The 25,084-nt window shown below is 43.4% G+C and overlaps 1 protein-coding gene across 2 annotated transcripts in view; it reads left to right on the top strand.

Moving 5' to 3' along the window:
- LOC138514123 (protein NEDD1-like) overlaps positions 1-25,084 on the top strand; it is a 1,022,049-nt gene that overhangs the window by 364,578 nt on the left and 632,387 nt on the right. For both annotated transcript variants that reach the window (XM_069629422.1, XM_069629421.1), the window contains exon 6: positions 8,614-8,843. In XM_069629422.1, the coding sequence (XP_069485523.1) occupies positions 8,614-8,843 (230 nt within the window). The remainder of the gene's footprint in view (positions 1-8,613; positions 8,844-25,084) is intronic.

Genomic DNA, 25,084 nt, shown 5'->3' on the forward strand with positions numbered 1-25,084 from the left:
ACATTAAAAGTAGTGAGAGGAGTCCTCCCCCGGCCAAATGGGCCTTTTCAGCACTTGCATATCGACTATATCGACATGGTTCAAGTGTGGAACGGGTACAGGTAATTAATTGTAGTGGTGTGTCCATTCTCTAGATGGATAGAAACAGGTCCATGTACACACCCAGACACTACCTGTGCGGCCAAATTCCTGGTGAGGGATGTGTTCCCTAGATGGGGGGGGGGTGTATGAGGTGATGAGATCAGACAACGGGGTTCATTTTGTTAACTCAGTCTTTGAGCAGATCAGCTTGCTGCTTGGTATAAAGCACAAGTTCTCGTCGGGGTATCATCCAGAAGGTAATGGTGTTTGTGAGAGGCTTAACAGCTTGTTAAAGGAAAGGATAGCCAAGTTGAAGCTAACTCTAAAGAGGGGATGGTTGCAATGCCTTCCACTGGCATTGTATGCTCTTCGAAACCAACCAGGCTCTGACCATCTTACGCTGCACGAGATAGTCACAGGAAGGAGAATGAGTACCCTCCTTACCCCCCGAGTCAACCCGAGAGGTCCTGGGAACCGAGTTGCAAGAGTACCTGAACTGCATGACATCCAGCCTTACTGTAATTTCAGACCAACTACAGCGACGACGAAAAGGGGGCAGCGCAGCACAAAACACAGCAGGAGACGCTGAAACAGACACAGTTCAAAGTCTACATGCTCCACTCATCTTCCCTGGAGACGTCGTGTTGGTGAAAAACCACACGAGAAAAAGATGGGACGAGCCAAGTTTCAATGGTCCCTTCATCGTGGAGAATTGCACTCCTTCAGCAGTAAAGCTGCAAGGCAGGAGAGCATGGATTTTTCTCAATGACAATAAGCACTATATCGGAGAAAGCCCTCAAGCTGCACCCCACCGTGAAGAAATTACAGACCACGAGGAAGAACCACAGCACATGCAGACGAGATCCATGACGAGGAAGGACGCATGGGGAGCAAAGCCAAGACAAAAGAACCCGTTTGCAAATTGTGGCTTATACTGAACATTTCCTCTAAGCAAAAAGGGGATAAGGACATTACGGACACTCTGTGCATTCTAGTTGCAGGGTGAAGAAGAAAATTGCGCATCTAAGCCACAACATGTTTGTTGACACAAACTTGTAAATCAAATCACACTAAAGCGTTGTTGAGAAACAAGACTCAAATGGACTGTGATCAAGGACTTTTGCCCTAAGGAGCTAAACGCAGCATCCTGAATCATCAAAGATCAAGACGTCTCTTTGCAGCATCTATGGTGTCTCCCAGCAGAAATATCACAAGGGATGTGCTAACCTACTTTCAGTTAGTATTGGAATCCTATCCATCACTAGTAGGGAGGGTCACCAGTGTCAGACTTTATCCAAGACCCTGCCAACAAGAAGACAACCTGGCAGCTACTCACCGTCATCGCGTGAAGCCTTCACTGAACTGCCTGAATACAGCGAAAAGGACATAAATGCTTCCACCGCAGGCAATTATAGATGAACTCGTCAATACGCTCTTCTTATGCATCATAGAGGAGTCCTCCGCTATTGTCGGAAGAACCACAGACACACTCACTTTTATTAGAGATCCAACAAACTCTGAACATTTGAGACAGCGGTGGACTAAATTACTTAGTTGCAATCCACACAGCAGGAAAGTGCAAGGACTGTTCACGTCAAGGAAAGGGCCTGTGATCCAGAACCCAGCAAGGCAGGACAAATGTCCCTGTCACCCGAGGACAGCCGACTGGCGCATAACGTCCTGTTTCGCCTAGTCACTGATTTACCAGAAATGGTGGGGGGACCTATTGAGGTTGACGTCATCACCGTCATCAGAGATCGAGCTAATGTTGCTCATATGGGAACACTCCTCAACGGAATCATGCTACAAGTGGAGCTGTCCAACTTTCAGAGAGATTATGAGGTGATTCCAATGAAACTTTCCACTGAAGGACAGATCGTAGAGACAGAGGCAAGAATACTTCATCCTTCCGCTGAGGGACAGATCGAGGGAACAGAGACAAGAACTTCACTTTTTCATTTTTGATTTTGATAAATTGTCATGTTTTCAATTTCCTCAAATTGAACAGGTCCCAGTATGTCCTCAGGACTGAAGCAGATTCGGGGGGTGGACTGGGAACTCACCTATTTTGAATATGCACAATGAATGTGACTCACCAAAGGTGTTGATCTAATCTATTTTCCATAGTCTATCAAGGGAATATATCCCGTATCCAGAGACAATCGTCACCTGCAAGAGGGGTGGCACTTGCAAAGTACCAGACACTTTATGATACAAACTTTTTGAGAAACAATAATGGAGTGAGTGAAAAAGAATAAAACATTGACCTTTTGTTATGATTGAGATGGGGGCCCAGAACAGTAACCTGGTCCTCCTGCAAGGAGACGGGCTCCTCCGCTTTTCTGGAAGGAAATGCTGCCACCTTTCGTACCGCACGATTGTGTATATGCATAGTGATTATCATTGTTTACTGTCATTAACAATCAGAACTGCATTCTTTTTTGGTGCACGAAGCATTCCAGTCTCAGTGCACCCACCGGATAATGTAGACATAGGTCCCACAAAAGCACCCAGGCCCTATATAGTTATTCCAGTCCCGAGAAAATCTGATGGTAAGGGAAATTAACTAAAAATGAATGCAATTAGCAGAGATGCATACACACTTGAATTAACGAATGAAGAGAAAAGCTGGAGACAGGGTCAGCACAGAATGAATGAAAACATAGCACTGGCCACTACATGCACCCACACACTGAATGCACACAAACTAGGGCATGTGTCAATGGCCACTGAACCTCAAGCGAAGGCAACATAGAACATGAGACTGCCTACCGAACAATCACTCCCAAAAAACAATGAGAGAGACCGAAAGGAATCAAGTGAAAGGCTAATGCAGACATAGCAAAAGCCCTAGCGAAGACAGAAGTGGCTACGAGAGAATTCACTACAAGGACACAAATGTTGATAGATCATTTATTCCCGTTCATAGCTAGAGCAAAGAAACTACATAAGGAACTGAAAATAAACCTGCGGAGACTGTATCGACAAGCACACCAGTTCCAACCCAGGGAATAAGTACCAAGCCACGATGCATCCTTACGTTGGGCTGATGACAGACGGTTAAAGGTGGTTAAAGGTACTTATAGAGGGCAGGAAAAGAATGCAAGAGGAGAGGTAGTGAATTGCATAACCTGCACCTATCACATCAATGCATATAAAGAAACCTGCTCCATCGACCAGCATGCCTGAGAGTCCTCCAGCAAATTAGTCACACAGATGCGCTTAGAGGTGTAGTTATAGCTAACTACAGAAAGACACTAAGAATCAAGAGAAGCCCACATGAAGATAACAATGAACTAAACGATTACCTGGACAGCCCAGCACATCTAGGAAACATTTGGTACCAACACATGAAAGAAGTCGGGAGAAGGAAATCAGAAGGAGATTGCTTCGTTTGTGCACTTCTACCGTACAGCATGGGGAAATCCAAGATCTTCGTGGCTGTAGAAATTGATGTCCCGACAGCACACTGTCACACGTAGCAGTGTGCAACACCAGAGGACAGTTTATGGGAAAGGATGCCTCATTGATATGGGCAACTGAAATGGCATATCCTGATGAAGTTGATTATGTCCAGGACATTAAGACAAGAAACGGAGCTCATACTAGGAATCATGCGATCAGGTACGAAAAGCCAGAAGTTAAAGGAGCAGGAACAAGATGGGAAATTAACACGAGACTGAACGTCCAAGGAAAAACTCCAGAAGAAGCCCAAATTTGGAAGAACAGATGCCAAATGCAGATTTGGGGAACTGCTCACCAGAAGGATGGGAAGGAGTAGTAGTGATATGCCGAGCCTGGATGGTCCTAGGAGCTTGCCAAGAAGAAATAGAAAACTCAGAGGTTGTGCAAACCTCTACGGCCAAAGTTGGTAAAGTTACTAACCTGGGTCAAAGACAGAGGAGGACCCTTGCAGATAGTGCCACTGGAAAGTCCAAAATTGTGCTTCAGGAACAATGGCACGAGGAAAATGGGAGAGAATCAGAACTGCGGATGAATCTTCGAAGCCCCAGGAATGACTCACGGAACTGCAGTAATTATGGATCACTACTTGGTGTGTGGATCCAAAGCATACATAAGACTGCCGAGAAACTGGGGAGGCATATGCACAATAGTGAACGTCCATGTTCCAGCGCTGGTGATCCCAAAAAGTGAACTGAAAATTGACAGTTTCCCGAAAGCAGATGCCCACCTGAGGAAAAAGAGATCAGTGGAGCTGGTATCCCGAATGAAGAGAGAAAATTACTTTCCTACCAAATATGAAGAAGCATTCAATGCAATCCCATATGAACACAGGCTGGTCAGCCTCATCTCCTCAGTATTCACAACAATCATCATGCCAAGATTCCAGGTTGGAGCAAACACTAAATGGTTGCAAATAACCAGATGGGAATTATTACAGACCATCAACACCACCATAAAAGGATTCAACACGATTAAAGAGGAACTAAGAGCAATCCGATTGTCTCTCCAGAGCAGATATGTACTTGACATGATCACAGCGATGGTTTGCGCAAAAATCGGAGAATCGTGTTGCACATTTGAAGATGAAGAAAATGGAACTTTAACAGAAGCTATAAGTATGCTGACAAACTTACAGAACCGGATGATCGATGAAACTGATGAAGTGGATGATGACAGCTGGTTTGGAACACTGTTTTCATGGGTCCCACAATGGATGGCAGACATATTCAAGTTTCTGGGAGCCCTGCTATTGATAATACTACTAGGATTTTGTGTTATCAAGATAATCATCACACAATGCCAGAAAACTGCGAAGAAAGCCATTGGGATGAAGATCATGATCGATGTCAAACCAGGATGGAAGCCGAGAGACCTGACCGATGAAGAAATTAGAGACTTTGTGAAGGCCAGCGAATTTGCACCGGAAGGAACAAAGTTTGTGTACCCCAGAAAGCGAATAAAGTATGAAGGAAATGGATCTATTGCAGCCCGAATGGACAATGTCAGCTTATGACCTGGAACAAAGGTGAACATGTAAAAACAGCAGGAAGTCTGAAAGGAGTGATACAAATATGGACTCCAAAGAAACACACGTTCACACCATCATGTACAAATCCAGAAGATGAAGAAGTGGATACAGAAGAACCAAGTAAGACTACTCCAAAGGAGGAAGCAGGAGTGGTCAATGAACCAACCAGAGGGGGGAGTGCAGAGGGTGTCCCATATATGGCCTGCACTCCAGCCACCCATTTTGAGATACCAGGAGCATACTCGCCAAGATATTTGACGTATAAGGAGCAAATAAACCAACAGAGAGCCACAGTGGGGCTCTGTCCAGTACCCCTCAGAAGAGCAATAGCTATTGAAGCACCAATAACCATACAACCATGGGCTGCACGGTACCCATTGAGACAACCGTACCAGCAGCTGACGCGAAATGAAGATTACTTACAAACTGTCCCTGAAGAGACGCAAAGGGCCATAATTGAAGGCAAATGGTGATGACACAATGACCCCGACAGGCGTTCAGATGAATGAAATGACAATCAAAAGATGACAGAACGATGAAATGATATGAATAAGAATGTAATGGACATAGAAGAAGAGACTATATTGAAATATAAAGAAACGTAACCATAAAGCAGGATGGAAACGTACAACTGGCTAAATACCTGTAAATAGGCTTGCAACGCAAGAAGCTAAGGAAACGGTACTGCTTACAATGCTTAGTAGGAGGATAGAGCGGCAAGCGCCAACTATAAATCTACCCCAAGAAGCACATTATACAAGTGCGACTCCATTTGACAAAAGCAGAACTAAGCCCAGTATGGTAGAGGACAAACAGGCCAGGATTCATATACCAGCACAAAGCCAGAAGAAAGAGTGGAAGCGAAACTCGGTAAGAAGTAACTCATGCCTGGGAATTTGAGTTCCACTCCAGGAAGGGAGGAGAGCGGCAACTACGAAGAAACAAAATTTAAGAGCATAGCAGCCAGCCAGTGAAAGTCGAGATAAGGAGGCCAACAGGTTGCAAGGCTAAAGGAAGAATCAAATACACAAATAGAGGGAGAATGAAGCAGATTCACGGTGAACTGACACGTGACCAGCCAAGCGCAAAGAGGTATCCAGGTCTGATGTCATCCAAACCCAGAGGATGCCATAACTTCTACTGATAAGAAGCTACAGTTTCGAGGCCATCCCCTGTCAACTAATTGACACATAGCCCTAAAGTGCTGATTGATGGAAGGGAGGCAGGGTGAAACTTGGGGCACACCGCTTCTGGGTGTCCATTCTGCATGCTGCTAATTAAAGTGGAGATTTATGCCTAGGGGTGTAACCCACCCAATCACAATAGACCAAATAATCTAGGGTCCTATAGCTAGTAGAACCAATGAGAGGTTTTACTTTTAGTGACGTCTATCACGAGTGATGTAGAGGGATGGACATAGATGCCCACCCGATAAGAGTTATCCAATCCTCACTCTGTTACCATATACAGATATAGCACCTATACTTAAATTACCTTTTCCGACCAATAAAATTGCATGACAAACTTTGAGTGCAACACGTCAACGATGACGAAAATCTGCAATAACTATTGCTGTCTGAATGAAGATTGGGGAGTTGAAGCGAGACGGGCGATCGCATCACTGTTGATTTCCATTTGTTTCCCCGTTTTTTGTACTTGTCATTAAACGGGTTTCCTTTTGCCAAAACTTTGAGTTGTACCTATTGATTGGTGTTTAAGAGAATCCTGCAGCCCATCCTCTTCAAGGTGCAGCTATCTCATCTTAAAGTTCTTGAGGGTGAGTTCTGATCCCATGGGCCCGTCAGAGGTCGCTCCGCCCTTCTGTACACCCCCATGTGAAAAAGGGGGATTGACTGGATCGTAAGTGCTACTGCGCAAATTTCTCTTTTGGATTTATCTAGCAAATGGCTTGGTAAAGCGATTAAGAACTTGATTATTCAATGGATTATGGCTAATACGCTCAGTAAATTGCAAGGACATTTTCCAGAAGGAATGGGCACCATAGATCTGACCCTGAACCCCTGATAATCTTAGACAAATAGGTGCTGGGATATAGGAGTACAGTCTACCTGTGGTTTATGAATTGTAGTGCAGCCTACGATTGGGTAAACTGCTCAAAATGTTGGGCTGTTCAGTTCTTCATGGGTATTCCATGTCCTCTTTTGTCTGTCCTCCTCCAACTGCAGTGACTTGTCAGATGGGTCTGTATTATAAAACTAGCAGAATATTGGCCTGATTTTTCCTTCCACTCAAGAGGTAAGATATGGGTATGTCCTAAACACTCTTCTTTAACTTGATTGTTAATTCTCTATATTCAGATTTTACTAAAGTAGCCCAGGACACTCCTAAAATGGGCAGACGGAACACCTGGGCATTGGCCAATGCAAATTATGTTGACTTGCTCTAACATATGCCATCATCTCTACAGATAGATTGTTCGTAGCGTAAGATCTGACTGCTCGAGATTTGAAATCGAATGTGAGGAAATTTTATGCCATGGGTATTTGCAGAATTGGTTGACTTTCCCTTGGAATCCTCACTCCCTATTTATCAGGCTTCAGTATCTCTTTATATTACAGACGTCTAGGGCTATGACAAGTCTGAATCAGTCCTGGATAAGCAAACTTAGTTCCTGCATTCCTCCTTGGCCTACCCCCAGGGTACTCTGGCCTTTGTGATGCATTTAGAAGCTGACTTAGTTCATAGATCGTATCTAATCAACTTAAGCTCTTTGACCTACTGGTTCCACCAGAATCGTATCCATCCATGTCATCATCTAAGACCCAATGTCTTCAGATGTTAAAATGAGATGTGGTTGGTTGCAGTCCATTAAACGTGACCTTGCAGCTCCAAGTTATTTCCAGGTTATCCGTATCAGATGAGTGTTGCAAGCATGAGTAAAAAAAAACAGTGCTGCTCGATTGCCTTCCAAACCTAAGCTCTGCTGGGAAAGCCTCAGAGCTGAAGAAATGTTCAGTACAACATTATCTCCCGGGCTCCATATGAGGAGTATTTGGCTTTATAAACCCTGCCCTCAGGTTGTACTTCATATATGGTCCAATATACGCTGTTAAACACTCCTGGCGTCCTCTGTCTCCAGACCCAAAATTCCTGGTATGTCCCTCGGACAGGGGTCGATAAAGCTTAATTACAGGGTATTGTATTGATTTTAATAATGCAATCTGTTTATTTATGATGTCATTAACAAATTGTTTACTTTTGTACTTTGCTTATCTTTTATGAAGAGGATAACGTTTCTTAGAAGTAAAGATTATTTAGATGATTAATTGACATGTTTGGGAGTTATGATTGTATACAAAATAACTGCAACCGTTCTACTAAACCAGCAATTTAAGGCTTGAAAAACATATGGTACACAGCCTGTCCTTTATATCCTGATGAGGTGCGTGTAGTGCCATACATCAATGGACACTGTCAGATAGCCAAATTCTGTGATGTTTCGTAATTTTATTTTACAGCTCTGTGTGTTGAATCGTTTAGTTAATATGTGCACAGATAACATAAATGTTCTCTTTCAGCCAATTCGACGTTTGAAATACTCTTCACAAAAGAAATATTTGCTTGGAAGCCTGTCCGATATTGACACTGTAACTTTGTGGGATGCAAACAGTCAGACATGTTACCATACATTCGACCATGCTCACCAAGCTCTAGCCTCTGACGTATGCTTCTGTCCAAAGAATGACTGGTTACTTGCAACAGTTGGTTTAGATCGAAGAATCACTTTATATGATATTTTCAAAAAAGAGTAAGTATTTCCTGTTTTTCTATGCTTTTTGTGTCTGTAAACTAGTTACCAAAACGCAATCCTTTCATTTTAACAAAACCATACATTGTCCAAGTTTTTCTTTTGAGGTCCTCCTCTAATACACAATGTATTTCTAGCTGGCAAGACTTTATCATCAGAGTAGTTTTGTCTGACTCGGCAACAAAGCTCACTGGGTTGATTTGCTTGCAGCAAACATATGTTTTGAACCTCGTGGTCACAGTTTCACATTCTGGAAGTTTTGCTGCGGTTGATTCTACAATATTTATTAATTGTAGCTGCATTGTGATAACTAATTGTCAGTGTTCTTTTATCTTTAACTGCAAGATGCCAGGTTGAGTTCCCTTTTTAGAAAGGTGCTTTGCCCCTTTGATTGCTAAAAATTGAAAATGTTGGCCTCCAGGAAACTTGACTTAAATGTTCTACATTGTTTTCAGTATGTTAGTTCATTTTATTGTAGTGAATGCTCTGCTCAATTGCATTATTCTTTGGAAGCCTGAATACCTCTGATCATTTTCATAATGAGATATCAGACATATTGCAAACATAGGTGCAGAGTCAGCAAGATAGATCATAACAATTTAAATGTTTACCTCATCGAAAGATGAAAAACATAGGGTAGAACCCGCTCCAAGACATGGATTCACATATCCCAAAGTCACCATCTACAACCAACCTTATGAATTGTAACTAAACTGAAAAGAAATGTATAAAAACACAGACAACTCGCACTCATACATACTCCCCACTAACACACATACCTACATCCTCACAAAGCATGCACTCGCCTCAACTTTTGCAACTATTTCAGAGAAAATACTAACCTGCGGCATACAGTTCATTAAATGGTCCAGACATTTCCAAATAATCACCCTTGGGTTTCAGCTTTTGCATCATGCATTTCTAATAGCTGGATAAAGTCTGCAAATCTGACAGCCAGCCCTCCACCGTTGGCTTTTTCCTTGTTTTCCAAACCCTCAGGACTTGATTAGCTGCTAACACCAGCATTTTATCCCACTACCGTAGCCCCCAGCCACATTGCTTCTCCCTGATTCAACAGGATCACCAAACAAGGCGATTTAGGATATATCACTCCTAAAATGGCATCTAATCTGTGCAAAACCTCTCTCCAAGTCAATCACTCTTGGGCATTTCCATAACATGTGTAACAAGGTTATGTTACTTTGCATTTATATAGCGCCTTATGTATCATTGGTATGATCTCAAAGCGCTGGTAGGTTGAACGCCCTCGGGAACCGTAGTTCAAGTCAGTTGAGAGAGAGGTGGTCATAAGGTGCGTGGGTGTACCGGTTATGTGTGCAGCCGGTGTGGCAGTTGAGTGGTGGCTGCTTCTTAGCGGTAGGTGTGGTGGTTGGGAGGTCAGGTATGTGTTCATTCTGGGGGGGGTTGATGCCCAGACTGTTTTCCGGCTGTGTTAGACCTGAGGAGAACGCCTAAGATGGCTGTGTGTGCTCAGCTTGGTGTGTTTAATTAGGATAATGAGGGGTATGTGATAGTATGAGAACAGCTATACCGAATGTGTCATAGTATTGCTGTTTTCTATTTGAGTGGTGGTGTATAGGAGAGAGCAAGCGTGGTATTGTGATGTGGTGGTTATCAGTAAGGCGCTCGAGCATTCGAACAGTACCATCTATTCCATCTGTTGTATTCACTCTGTCTGTTCATTCTACTTCTTCTCTTCATTCGTTTCGACTGGTTCGTTATTTAATTTACTAGTTTTTCCATCCATTCCATCACTCAATCCTTCATCTACATAAACTAGTCTATTCATTCTGTTGTTCCATTTCATCCTTCCTATCTGTTTTAGAGTGTTCTATTGGTTCCATGCATCCAAATCATTCTATTCGCTCTGTGTGTTCCACTCGCCCAATTAGTTACCTCTGCTTCATCTGTTCCATCCACTCTATCCGTTTCGTCCATTCCATCTGTTCTATTCATTCCATCTGTTCTATCTGCTCTATTCTTTTCATTTGCTGTATCTCTTCCACCCGCTCCATCTGTTCCATCCACTCTATCCGTTTCTTCCATTCCATCTGTTCCATTCATTCCATCTGTTCCATCCACTCGTTGCTTTTCCATCCACGCCGTCCGTCCTTTCCATCCGCTCCGTCCATTACATCCACTCCGTCCGTTCGATCCACTATCTGTTCCATTGACTCCAGCTGTTTCATCAACTCCATCTGTACCGTCCACTGTAGCCGTTTCATCCACTGCATCTGTTCCATTCAGTTGATTTGTTCCATTTGTTTCATTTGTTAAAGCTACTCGTCTTTGTATCTTTTCACTCTGCTCGTTTGTCTCATCCGTTCGATCCACTCATCCGTTCTTTCAGTTTGATCCTTACCATCCACTCGGTTTGTTCCATCCGTTCCATCCACTGATCGTCTCTAACCATTTCATCTGCTCCATCCACACAATTCGCTCCATCCACTGCATCCACTCCATCCGCTTCTTCCGTTCCATCGAACTCCATCTGTTCCATCCATTTCATCCGTTCCATCCATTCGATCCACTGTATCCGTGCCATCTACGTCAACTGTTCTATCTACTCCTTTCGTTCCATCCATTCCTTCTGTTCCAATTTGTCCGTCTGTTCTATTTATTCCACCTATTCCATCCATTCTTTCTGCTCCATCCGTTCCCTCTACTCCATCGTTTTCATATACTTAATTTGTATCATCCACTCCATTTGTTCCAACCACTCCATTCGTTCTATCTACTTTACGTGTTTCATCCATCCTATTCATTTTATATACTGCATCCGTTCTATCCACCGTGTCAATTCTTTCTATTTTATCCATGCCATCTTATCCACCCGTTCTGTCACTTCATCATTTCTATCCGCTTCAACTTTTTTTTTCTTTCAGTTCTATCCAAAATTCTTCTTCTGTTCCATCCAGTTTTTCCTGCTCCAGCCACTTCCGTTTTATTCACTTCTTTTGGTTCATCAGCTTCATTCCGTTTCCACCCACTTCTCCCGTTCCACCCATTTATTCAGTTTCATCTATTTCATCCGCTCCGTTCACTCCATTTCATCCGCCCCAACCGCCCAAACCACTTTATCCGCTCCAACCGCTCCATCTGCCCCATCAACTTCATCCGCTCTCTCCGTTCCATCTACTTCATCTGCTTCATTCTATTAATCCGCTCCATCTACTTCCATCTACTTCCATCTGCTTCCATCTGCTTCATTCAATTAATCTGCTCCATCCGCATCATCTGTTTCATCCGCTTAATCCACTTCATCCAACTGCCTACATTGCATCCGTTTCATACACTGCATCCTTTTCATCCCCTTCATCCACTTCGTTCGTTCTACTCAGGTTAACTGTTTTATTCACACTGGCAGTTTTAGTTTTCTATTTTCTCAATCGGGTCTCTATGCTGGATTTTTATTTTTGATTCAGCAAGGTAGGGTTTTTGTTTGTGTCTGATTATACTGTTTAAGAGTACATTTTTAAGGTTAGAGCCACGTTTTCAAGTAATTTGCAGAAAGGTGTGAGGTCTTCAGTAAGTCGGATGTGGGGCGGAAGTGAGTTCCACAGAGATGGGGCTAAGGCTGAGAAAGATGATCCACCAAACCTGACTGTGTCTTACGTTTACCTGGTATCCACGGGGATGCCACCGAGCCCTAGTTGGATGATTTGCACTCTCGGACCCTCTCCCCGTCCCTTGGTAAGGCCTCTGGTTAAATATGGGTCTGTAATATAGGAGAGCTAGATTCAATATCAGATTGTCTTTGTTTTCCCACCTCCCTTGGCCTCAACTCCTTCCTCCCCCTTGGGCCTTCTCCTCACCTTAATATTGTAAAAGGTGGATTCTCCGTCCTGCTCCTCGTGGCAGGGGCGTGTAGATGTGGGGGGCGAGCAGCGACCAAGTTACTTCACTGGTGCAAGCCCCCCTGTGGGAATCCAGGCCTGCTGCGACTCCGTAGGTTTGCTGCTTTATAGTCTTTATATGCAGTTCTTATGTTCCTCTTAGTTCGAATGATAATGTCTTGCTTCTTTCCTTTTAGGTATGGAAAGGTATTTTGGTGTTGTCATGCAGTTTGAAGATGAGCATGAGCCGGTAGGCGAAAGCGCGGTGTGCGCGATGCTGTCCGGTGAGTAATGCGCAATGCGCTGTGCTGCTTCGCCTTTAGTATTGCTAACCTGTGTCTTTTCTCTCCTTGCAGGTCACGATGTTCCTCGTCGAGTGCCGTAATGTTCCAGCGATGATACTGACCAGGGGATGACTACCCAGGTAAGAATTGTGTGGCTTTCTTCGTTCGGGAGGAAACGTGAGTAAACGCTTACTAATGCTGTCTTTCTTTCTCCTCTTTCCAGGTAATGGTATTCCAGGATGCATGCAGTGCCGGATAATGTAGTTCGTACCTTCAGGTGAGTGGAACTGAAGTCGGCGATGGATTGAAGAAGGGATGCTGTTCCAGATAAGTTTTGAAGTGTTCTTTCTCTCTCCTTGGTTTCGGGTAAACTGCCCTCAAAGAACTCGACACGGTGAGCGTTACGCTGCCCAAAGCAGAATAACGTGAAGCATGTTCCACTGTTTGGGTGCAGTTTAAATAGTCTCAGGTAAAGTAGTCCAGGTAAAATTGTCCAAGGCCTGCCACACCCAAAGTAGACCAGGTAAAGTAGTCCCAGGCCTGCCACACCAAAAAGACTAGACCGCATAGCTCATTTCCTTGTAACTGAGCTATGTGTGTGCCTCCATGTTGGCTGAACCCTCCCCATCCCCCCCCCAAGTTAAATAGTCCCAAGTAAATAGTCCCATTCTAATGTTGGTCTTCATGATGGATATGAGATTGGCGCCAAAAGCGCCAGGACTGACTCCAAGAGAGTCTTGGATGAGGTTTTAAGGCCTTTGACCTGGCCCTCACTGGAAGGCTGACTTGCCAGTGAGGGCCAGGGGTAAGGGTCATGACACTGTGTTGGTTTTTGGTATCGTTAGGAGGTGGGCAGAGCTTGATCTTAGTGTGTGGTGGAAGGTAAGGTTTTAGTTTGTCCTGAAGGTATTGAGTTCCGGTTTTATGCATTGCTCGGTGAGAGATGCATAAGGTTTTGAAGGTTACCCTTTGAGCAACGGGGAGCCAGTGGAGAGTTTTGGGAGCTGGGGAGGTGTGTTCTCTTGGGCCAAGTGCTAGTAGCAGTTTGGCTGCAGCATTTTGTGCTCTTTGTAGTTTAGTCAGGTGGTATGCTTCGAGTCCGAGGTAGAGTGGGTTTGCATAGTCCAGTCTTGACATTACAATTGATTGGACCACAGTGAGTCAGTTGAGGAAGGAGAGGTATGGAAAAATGCGCCTAAGAATTTTGAGGTGGTAGTGGCATTACTTAGAGACGTTGTTGACTTGGTGAGAGAGGGTAAGGTGAGAGTCGAGTGTGCATCCAAGATTTTTTACTGAAGATGACGTTGTCGGGGAGTTGCCCATGGATGGCGGCCAGGGTAGAGGGTGCGGGAGAAGTTTGGTGTTGCCACACACCATGATTTCGGTTTTGGAGGGGTTTAAAAGGAGGTGGTTTGTGGTCATCCAGAGATCAGTGTCAAGGAGGCAGGCAGCAAGGTCGGACTGGCAGCTGTGTAATGAGTTCTGGAGTTTTAGGATTAGTTGGGTGTCGTCGGCATAGTCGTAGCACAGGATATTGTGCATGCGTATTATTGGTGGGAGGGTGGGCATATAGAGATTGAACAGGAGGGCTGATAGGCATGCTCCATGTGGAACTCCAGTATTGACTTGTCGGGCGTGGGAGGCGAAGGAGGAAAGTAGGGTTATTTGGTTCCTATTGTTGAGGAAGGATGCTATCCACTTGAGAGCATTTCCGCGGATTCCTACGGAGTGGAGGCGGTTGAGGAGGATTGAGTGGTTAATTGTGTCGAAGGCGGCAGATAGGTCAAGAAGGATTAGTGCAGCGCATCCTGCAGAGTCTGCAGTGTTTTTTTAGATCGCCCCAGATTGATGTCAGGGTGGTTTCGGTTCCGTGTCAGGGTCTGAAGCCTGATTGAGCGGGGTCTAGGAGATTGTTGGCTTCGACAAAGGCATTTCGTTGGGAGTAGGCAGTGCGGTCGATGAGTTTGGCAAGGAACCTGGTGTTTGAGATGGGGCGGTAGTTTTTGGAGTCGAGAGAGTCGAGGGAAGGTTTTTTTTTTTGAGGGTTGACACTGGGCAGGGGTCTAGCGGGGAGCCGGATGGTTTCCGTGCAGAGAGAAGTTTGAGAAATTGGTCTGATGATGGTGAAAAGGAGTCAAAAGTCAGTGGGTTGGGGTTGGAGGTGGTGAGGTGGGTTTTGTGGTGGGTGCAGGAGGGCCAGTTTGTTGGTTAGAGAATTTGTCCTCTCGAGAGCAGTGGTGTAGAAGTGGAGGGAGAGCGAGTCGCAGAGAGATTGAGATGGGGTGGATTGGGTGGTGGTACATGGTGGTTTGGTGAATTCAGAGATGATTTTGTGGAGTTCCTTGCTGGGGTTCAGAATTCAAGAGTTGTAATGGGCTTTTTTTGCTTTCCAGATTTCGGCTTTGTAGTGGCAATGGTGCTGGGCCAGGGTGGATCTGTTCAGGGTGGTTTCGTCTCTCCGCCATTTGCGTTAGAGGGATTTATATTGTTGTATTGCAGTCTTCAGTTTTGGTGTAAACCATCATGGAAAAGGTGTTTGGGGAATGTTCCCAGTTTCACTGTGCCAGCAACAAATGAAATACACTGCTTGAGTTGCAGATTTATTTGATTGAACGTAGTACAACCTGACACGTGTTTCGAGCAGTCCTTGCTCTTCCTCTGAGGCTAGTACATGGAAATTAATATAAAGTTCAAAAGAAAGCAACCATAATGTAGATCAATTAAAAGGTTAAAGAATTTGTCATAAATAAGAAATTAGCAAAAAGAAATTTGATGAACAAAAATATAATTAAGAAAAGTTATTGGTCAATTGGGTGAAACGTTAGAAGTGAAAAAGATAATATACAAACAAAAAAAAAATGATGCCCACAGGGGCAGCGGAGGCGATATGCCAACCCGATTATTGATGAGTTCCATATTAGTAGCACAGTTTTAAGTAAGATCACATTTATGTTTGACCAACATGTTAAAATAAATCAAGTAAATCAATTTGATCAAACGCGTACATGCAAGCGCATTGCATGTCATCACATAGATTGGTATCGGCACAGAAAAGGTTTTTAGTATAGAAAAATGGTACCAACCGTGTTGCATAGTAGTTTCAAAAAGAACCCAAAGGGATGTGCAGTAGATTCATGGTTCGAAAAGGAGAGAGATAATGAAAGGGGAAGGGAGGCAAAAGAGAAAGGGACAAACCGGCAATGAAACGTTAGTCACACAATAGCAATTGGATTTCTCTGTTATATTATGAATGTGTTATGCATAGAGATACTCTGATCAACAATAAATTGAGTTGAAATACCTTGAGTTGATTAAATGCTTGGGCATGAAATCATGCGTGCTTGGATTGTACTGTAAGGACACAATATTAGGTTAGAAAATGGTAATTGCCCATGATCGTAGCAAATAACAGCATTACATTGCTTGAAAAAGCACCATTATATAGGTTTAGCATATGTTCTAAGCATACCTGTTTATATATCTTCGCGATTACGGGAAGTAACAAGTTAATTATCCGACTGGAGATGTAACGCGGAATAGGTTTAGAGAAAGTCGTTCCAGCAAGACAGAAGCGTGGAGGGAAAAAAAGTAAACAATTACATTTAGTCCCTAGTGTAATGACCACTCGTCTTCTGCCACTGTAAATAGCTAATTACAGCGTGCAGCGATGCATTGAAGGGGTCCAAGGGACTGGGGAGATTTACTTACCCTGGTGGTCCACAGTGAACGTGTCTGTTCCCCACGCATGCGCCGGGCTGCATGTTTCGTTTTAATAATAGTTGAAATTGGTGAAGGCGTAATGGCCGACTGAGGCTGTCCTCGGATCGGCCATCTTGAAAGGTGTTAGTTCACCATTGGGTATTAGAAAGGGACATGAAATACGGTTCGTACTAAAGTATAAATTAAAAATATGCGACGAGGTACCTTGCATGAAACCCAATGAAATATATAATTGAGAATTGATAAAGCCTGATTTTGGGGAAATTGAGAATATTTTTCAATATGTATAAAACGGAGCAATTAAGCATCCTAAAGTTGATGGATAATGTGTGTATATCGACTCAAACCTATAAGTGATTGTGAATCAAATTAGTTGACTAACCATATGATATCTATTACTTAATTAGGCAATTGTCCCAGCTTGTAAAGCTGATATTGTGTATTCCTCAAATGACAAAAAAGAGCGGTCGGTCTCATGTAATACATACCACTTTGTAAAAGACGGAACATGGATGTCTACTTCGCCTTGCCTTCTCATCCGACATGTACCCATATTGTATCAATTGTGTACGTAATTTGGGTTGGTGTGTGTGCGTGGTAGCACAAAAATAAACAGAGGCACAGATACAGTTGTATATATTCAGACTGGAATGAAATATGAAAGAGAAAAATGAGGCACAGAGTTGAGGATCAATTATGTGCAATGTTAATAAATTATAGAAACACAGCAAATTCATGGTCCGTATTAAGGCCGACAAAGACTGTTCTATATTGGCATTTAAGTCTAGCTTCCAATCGGCAGAGTATCAAAGTTAAATTTCCACCTCTTGGAGGCAAGGTCACTTTTGCGAGGCCAACAAATCTGATATTTTGTTTGAGATCACGTTGGTGGAATTTCTGCCAATGCAAAGCCAATGGAAATTTAGCGTCTTGACTCGCAATGGTCGACAAATGTTCTCTAATTCGGGTTTTGAGAGGCCTGATTGTACTGCCTATGTATTTCTTTCCACATACACAGATAATGCAGTAAACTGTGTATTTGGTGTTGCAATTGATAAAGGACTCAATCCGATGTATTTGTCATGGGTTGAACAGTACATTGTTAGTTTCTAATGCATATGGACACAAACATGGAACAGCTACTGCATTTGTGGAAACCTTTACATTTGTCTTGGTTGAGCCAAGTTGATTTCAGATCTTGATTAGGCATGAATGAGGGACTAAGCAACATGACTGGAAGGGTAAATCATTCAGAATTTGTAAGACATGCATTGTGTCTCTAATATATGCCGAGGTGGCAAGCATTGCAGGTAACAGACATTGATTAATGTATAAAGCAAGGGGCTCCAAAACACCTCCTCTTCCACTGACAATTGGTCTGCCTTCAGGTATGTTGGTATGCTCTTTATGTAACTTGGCCAGGAAATAAATCGTTGGCATGATGGGTCCATCCGAAACTAAGAATTGTCTCTCCGTGTCTGATAGTACTCCTTGCTTATGCCACTCAGAGATCATTTTATTCATCTCTACTTTGATTTGGTTAATTTGGTTAGAAGTTAGCTTTAGATAACAACCAACCTGGTTAAGGTGAGAAAGACCCATAGAGATGTCATCTGCCTTGTTCATCACGACTACATTTCCGCCTTTATCAGCTTCCTTGGTGATGAGGTCATGATTTTGTGTCAATTCCTTAAGAGCTGTCCGCTCAGTTTGATTGAGATCCTGTTTCTTATTGCTTGGCTTGGGTGAAGTTTTATTTAGGTTAATTGTTAAATGTATGTCCTTGATAACTGCTTGATAGAAGGTATCGATAATATTATCTTGGGCAAAAACTGGTGTGAATTTCAATTTGGATCTCAATTCTTTGATGGACAAATTTTGTTGGTCTATATCAAACTCATTTAGGATATTTGAAATGACCGACTGTATGTCTGCATCTTTTAGGGAACATTTGTTGACCATTGCGAGTCAAGACGCAAAATTTCCATTGGCTTTGCATTGGCAGAAATTCCACCGACTTGATCTCAAACAAAATATCCGATTTGTTGGCCTCGCAAAAGTGACCTTCCCTCCAAAAGGTGGCAATTAAACTTTGATACTGTGCCAATTGGAAGCTAGACTTATATGCCAATATAGAACAGTCTTTGTAGGCCTTAATACGGACCAGGAATTTGCTGTGTTTCTATAATTTATTAACATTGCACATAATTGATCCTCAACTTTGTGCCTTTAATAATTTTTCTCTTTCATATTTCATTCCAGTCTGAATATGTATACAACTGTATCTGTGCCTCTGTTTATTTTTGTGCTACCACGCACACACCAACCCAAATTACGTACACAATTGATACAATATGGGTACATGTCGGATTAGAAGGCAAGGGTAAGTAGGCATCCATGTTCCGTCTAAAAAGGTCTTTTACAAAGTGGTATGTATTAAATGAGACCGACCGTTCTTTTTTGTCATTTGAGGAATACACTATCAGCTTTACAAGCTGGGACAATTGCCTAATTAAGTAATAGATATCATATGGTTAGTCAACTAATTTGATCAAAATCAATTATAGGTTCGAGTTTATATACACACATATATTATCCGTCAACTTTAGGATGCTTAATTGCTCCGTTTTATATATATTGAAAAATATTCTCAACTTCCCCAAAATTAGGCTTTATTAATTCTCAATTATATATTTCATTGGGTTTCATGCAAGGCACCTCTTCGCATATTTTTAATTTATACTTTAGTACGAACCGTATTTCATGTCCCTTTCTAATACCCAATGGTGTACTAACACCATTCAAGATGGCCGATCCGAGGACAGCCTCGGTCGGCCATTACGCCTTCACCAATTTCAACTATTAAAACGAAACAGGCAGTCCGGCGCATGCGTGGGGAACAGACACTTTCACTGTGGTCCACCAGGGTAAGTAAATCTCCCAGGTCCCTTGGACCCCCTCCAATGCATCGCTGCATGCTATAATTGGCTAATTGCAGTGACAGAAGACGAGCGGTCATTACACTAGGGACTAAATGTAATTGTTTACTTTTTTTCCCTCCACGCTTCTGTCTCGCTGGAACGACTTTCTCTAAACCTATTCCGCGTTACATCTCCAGTCGGATAATTAACTTGTTACTTCCCGCAATCGCGAAGATATATAAATAGGTATGCTTAGAACATATGCTAAACCTATATAATAGTGCTTTTTCAAGCAATGTAATGCTGTTATTTGTTACGATCATGGGCAATTACCATTTTCTAACCTAATATTGTACCTTACAGTACAATCCAAGCATGCATGATTTCATGCCCAAGAATTTAATCAACTCAAGGTATTTCAACTCATTTTTTTTGTTGATCAGAGTATCTCTATGCATAACACATTCATAATATAACGCAGAGAAATCCAATTGCTATTGTGTGACTAACGTTTCATTGCCTGTTTGTCCCTTTCTCTCTTGCCTCCCTTCCCCTTTCATTTCCCCGCCCCCCGCCCACCTTACGTTCTCTCCTTTTCGAACCATGAATCTACTGCACGGCCCTTTGGAAATACTATGCATCACGGTTGGTACGATTTTTCTATACTAAAAACCTTTTCTGTGCTAATACCAATCTATGTGATGACATGAAATGCGCTTACATGTACGCGTTTGATCAAATTGATTTACTTGATTTATTTTAACATGTTGGTCAAACATAAATGTGTTCTTACTTAAAACTGTGCTACAAATATGGAACTCATCCATAATCAGGTTGGCATATCGCCTCCGCTGCCCCTGTGGCCATTATTTTTTTTTGTGTGTGTATATTATCTGTTTCACTTCTAACGTTTCACTCAATTGACCAATATCTTTTCTTAATTATATTTTTGTTCATCAAATTTCTTTTTGCTAATTTCTTATTTATGACAAATTCTTTAACCTTTTAATTGATCTACATTATGGTTGCTTTCTTTGGAACTTTATATTAATTTCCATGTACTAGCCTCAGAGAAAGAGCAAGGATTGCTCGAAACACGTGTCAGGCTGTACTACGTTCAATCAAATAAATCTGAAACTCATTGTCTATTTCATTTTGTGCTGGCGCAGTGAGACTGGGAACATTCCCCAAACAACTTTAACCTTACAGTGGTGTATTTGGGCAACGTACCCACAATTTCCAGCCACCTGCTGCCTCCCTCTTTCCCTTAGACTCAATTGCAAGTGCAGTGTCCCACTTGGCTTACTTGCCCAGCACCCCCTGTCCATCTTGGAAAAGGGCCATGCCGAGCGGATGATTGGCAAGTGGGGGTGAGTGGGATTAATGAGGTATTGAGCCATGACACAAAGGCATCAGATGTTGGGAGTTAATTGCGAGGGGAGCTCGGCAGAGGAGACTGAAAGAGTGCCTCAGCTAGGTCGGGAAGGATTTTTAGTTTCTTCCAGCATTTGTGTAGATTTTCGGGTTCTGGTTTGGGACGGGGAGGCTGGCGGGTGAGCGGGTGCTGAAAGGGTGTGTCCTTTATAGTGTGTTGGGCCATTTATGTGGGGATGGAGGTTTATCGCGTCTAGGCAGTCGACCAGAGAGTGGGTCATAGGGTTGGTGGGGAAGTCAAGCCAGATATTGAAATCTCCTAGAACAGTGAGGCTGGGATGGTTTAATTGGATGTCGGCTATCTAATCGCAGAGGTTGCTTGAGAATTGTCTGTCCTAGCCAGGGGGTCTGTATATGAGTAGGAAGCTGTGGGAGAACGTTGGGTGGAGGCATAGTTTGACGCCTCAATCGTCAACAGCCAGCCATCCATCCCTTCTTGCGAAGTGATTCGCAAGAAGGGATGAATGGCAGTTGACGATTGAGGTGGTGAAGTGTGACTTGAAGGCAATGGCTACTCTTCCTCCTCTAGAGGGTCAGTTGAGTGGGATGAGGGAGTGGTCTGGGGGGAAGGCTTCATTGGCGATTGGGGCAAAGTCGTCTGAGAACCAGGTTTTGGTGATAAAGGCTTGGTCTGGTTTGTCCGAGGTGAGGAGGTCAAAGCTGTGTCTGTTCCTTCCTACAGATCGGGCATTAAAAAGGATGCATCTTACTTCGGAACAGGAGGATGATGTGGAGGTTGCAGCGGTGGGGGATGGGAGGAGAGGGCGGGTGGGATGGAGTTGGGTATGGGGGTAAGGGTGGAAGCTGGGGTGTATGAGAGAGGGGGTGGTTGATGAGAAGAGTAGGCGGTCAGTCGAGGTGGTGGGTGTTGGGGGGCGGGGGGGCAGCGTTGTGGGATGAGTGAAGGTGGATGGGTTTGCGTCAGGGGACTTGGAGGTGGGATGTAGGGGTTTAGGGGCTCCTGTTGTGGTTGGTGAGAAATCAAGGGAGAAGGGTTTCAGGCAGGGTGATGGAGGGGGAGGGTGATGATGATCGAGAGTGGGAGAATGAGGGGGGGGTCTAGACAGGACTGGTGAGGAGTAATGAGCGATTGAGGGGGACCTGAAACGTTTCCTTTTTAGGGTTTTTGTTGCGGTTGGTGTATGAGAGAGGGTGGGTGGCTCGGAGGGTGAAAGGGTTGTGGTTACTGTTCTTGCCAGGGCGAGACGTGCAGTTTTTAGGGATGGGAAGGAGTGTGGTCGGAGGAGGATGTTTGGGGGAGTTGATGGGGGTAAAGGGGAGGCGGTGGTTGCGGGGCTGAGTGTGCCTTGGAAGCTGAACGGGCCGTTAGTTGGGGGTGCTGGAGGAGCGGACATGATGGTAGCGGGCGGGAGGGTGGAGGGGATGGGAGGAGCAGGGGTCATAGGGCGGTTGGCTCGCCATCGGGCTCCTCTGGCTTGGTGTTTGGATAGGGGATGGGGAGGGGGCGAGGTGGTGGGTGGACTGGATTGGGATGGGATGTTTCTTCTGTTTTGGGAGTTGGATATGGAGCAACCTGAGGATGTGGTGGAGGGCGGGATTGGGTGGTGGGGAGTGGGGGGAGGTGGAACGGGAGGGAAGGGATGCGGGCGCGCACAGGTCTTTTTGGGCGGACCTTGGTGGATCGGATGGGGTCATGGCGTGGCTAATTTTCAACTGTTAGTTTGCCTAGGAGGATTTTGTTCACACTTTCCAAGTTTAACTATATCGCAGGGTGTTAGTTATTCACACTTTCTGAGTTTACCTATACGACATTTAAGGACAGGTTTCTAAGTTCAGCATTAACCACAGCAAGGTATCGTTCGTACTTTCTAAGTTTACCTATACCACAGTTGGGGACTTATTCTGAGTTCAATTGGGTTACACAAAGATATTATTCATGTTTTAAGTTTACCTATACCATGGTTGGGAGGACTTTTATTTTGGCTGTAGCACAGGATGATATAATTCATATTTTCTAAGTTCAATTGTAGCACAGGAAGATATTATTTATACTTTCGAGGATCAGTTATACCACAGGATATTATTCACGCTTTCTAGGTTCAACTAAACCATAGGTGAGATTATGCACAGGTTCCAAGTTCAGCTATACCCCAGGATGATGTTATTTACATTTTCTCAGATCAGCTGTACCATAGGTGGGGTTATTCACAGGTTCGAGTTAAGCTATACCCCAGGGTGATATTATTCACTCTTTCTAAAATCAACTATACCACAGGAGGATATTGTTCACACTTTCAAGATTACCTATACCTTTCAAGATTCAGCTGTAGCACAGGAAGATATTATTCACACTTCTAAGTTCAGCTAAACCATAGTTGCGCTATTAGGCATATTTTCTAATTTCAACTAAATCACAGTGAGGTTATTAGGCAGACTTTCTAAATTCAACTAGCCCACAGTTACGCTAATTGGCACACTTTTCACACTAAACTCAACTAAACCACCGTTCGGTTATTGGGTACACGTTTTAGATTCACACCATCTAAGTTCTGTTATACCACAGGCAGATATTATTCACACTTTCAAAGTTCAACTATTCCACAGGATATTATTCAGAGCACCTAATTATACCACCGGGTGAGATTATTCATACTTTCTAAGTTTAACTATATCGCAGGATGATATTATTCATATTTTCTTATTTCAACTATACCGGAGGCAGAAATTATTTACACTTTCAAAGTTCAGCTATACCAAAGAATGATATTATTCACCCTTTCTAAGTTCAACTATACCACAGGATGATATTAATCACACTTTTTAGGTTTGATTATACCACAGGATGATGTTATTCACACTTTTTAAGTTCAATTGTATTACATGAAGATATTATTTGCAGATTCTAAGTTTCACACTTTCTAAGATCAACCCTTTGACCACAGCCCCAACAGGACACCTATTTGTAATGCCTAACTCAAGTATCCGCGTCAGGGTCCAGTATAGACAGCTAAGAATCCTCTGACGTATTAACCGCAGACTGAAATCCATCTTTGATTTCACTCCCACTTTCAACATACGATCCCGTTCCTTGATAGACATGGCCCTACCCAATTCTTGCGTCCATGCTAGCCGCAATTTTTCCCAGGAGGCAGCACAGGAGTTGTCCATAGCAATCATTCTTAGGAACCTTGATACCGTGTGAGGCGGCGAGTGAAAAACATTTAGTTCTCATTGGCCCATTTAACATTTCTTGTCTCTGACAGATGGCACTCTAACTCACTATACCGCCTTAATTCCTTCTTCCCCAAACCAAAATTAATTCTAAGGTAGTCAAAAGGAACCATCCACCCATCACTCCAAACATCACTGATTCTAAAAATCCCTTTTGTTATCCAACTCCTCCAGCACAGAGTCTTATTCTCAATCTGCAGGCCTGGATAATAACACAGAGAAGCTCCATGATGAAGAAGTACATTCTCAGCACAGTCGACCATCTATGAAACAAGTGCATCCCTAGTTGTCTAGGTAGTGGGTAATTTTGTAGCCAAATTGGGCATCCTTCCCATGGAATATACATCACTTAGAGAATATGATGAAAACCTAGCTCTTTCTATAGACATCCAAAGCAGTATGAAATCACCCCTCTGAAGAAAATAAAATGCAGATTTCTTTAACAGAAACCCCCTGTGGTCGTATTCAAGATTGGGGTATCAAATACACCCTCACGCACTGCACACACTAAAATGTTGTGTGGGATCCTAGGTCTCTTTCCCACTCCCCATAACAAGTTCTGAAAAACCCAATCAATATGCATGAGCATCTTCTTTGGAAATTTCAGTGGAAGTGTCTGAATGACGAAAAGAACATTAGGTAAAAGCACCATCTTCATTGCGTTAATCTTTGCTCAAACATTAAGTGTCGGGCAATCCCATTTTTGCACATCCCTTTGAAGTAATTCAACCATCCTCTTCAAGTCTCGAACAAGGTGAACACCCATGTACTTTATGCTCGTACCTGCCCATTGACAATTCCACAAAGCCAAGTCTCCACGTGGATGGGAGGCA

This window comes from Ambystoma mexicanum, chromosome 12 (genome assembly GCF_040938575.1).
Source record: "Ambystoma mexicanum isolate Mex_15411 chromosome 12, UKY_AmexF1_1, whole genome shotgun sequence".
NCBI lineage: Eukaryota > Metazoa > Chordata > Amphibia > Caudata > Ambystomatidae > Ambystoma > Ambystoma mexicanum.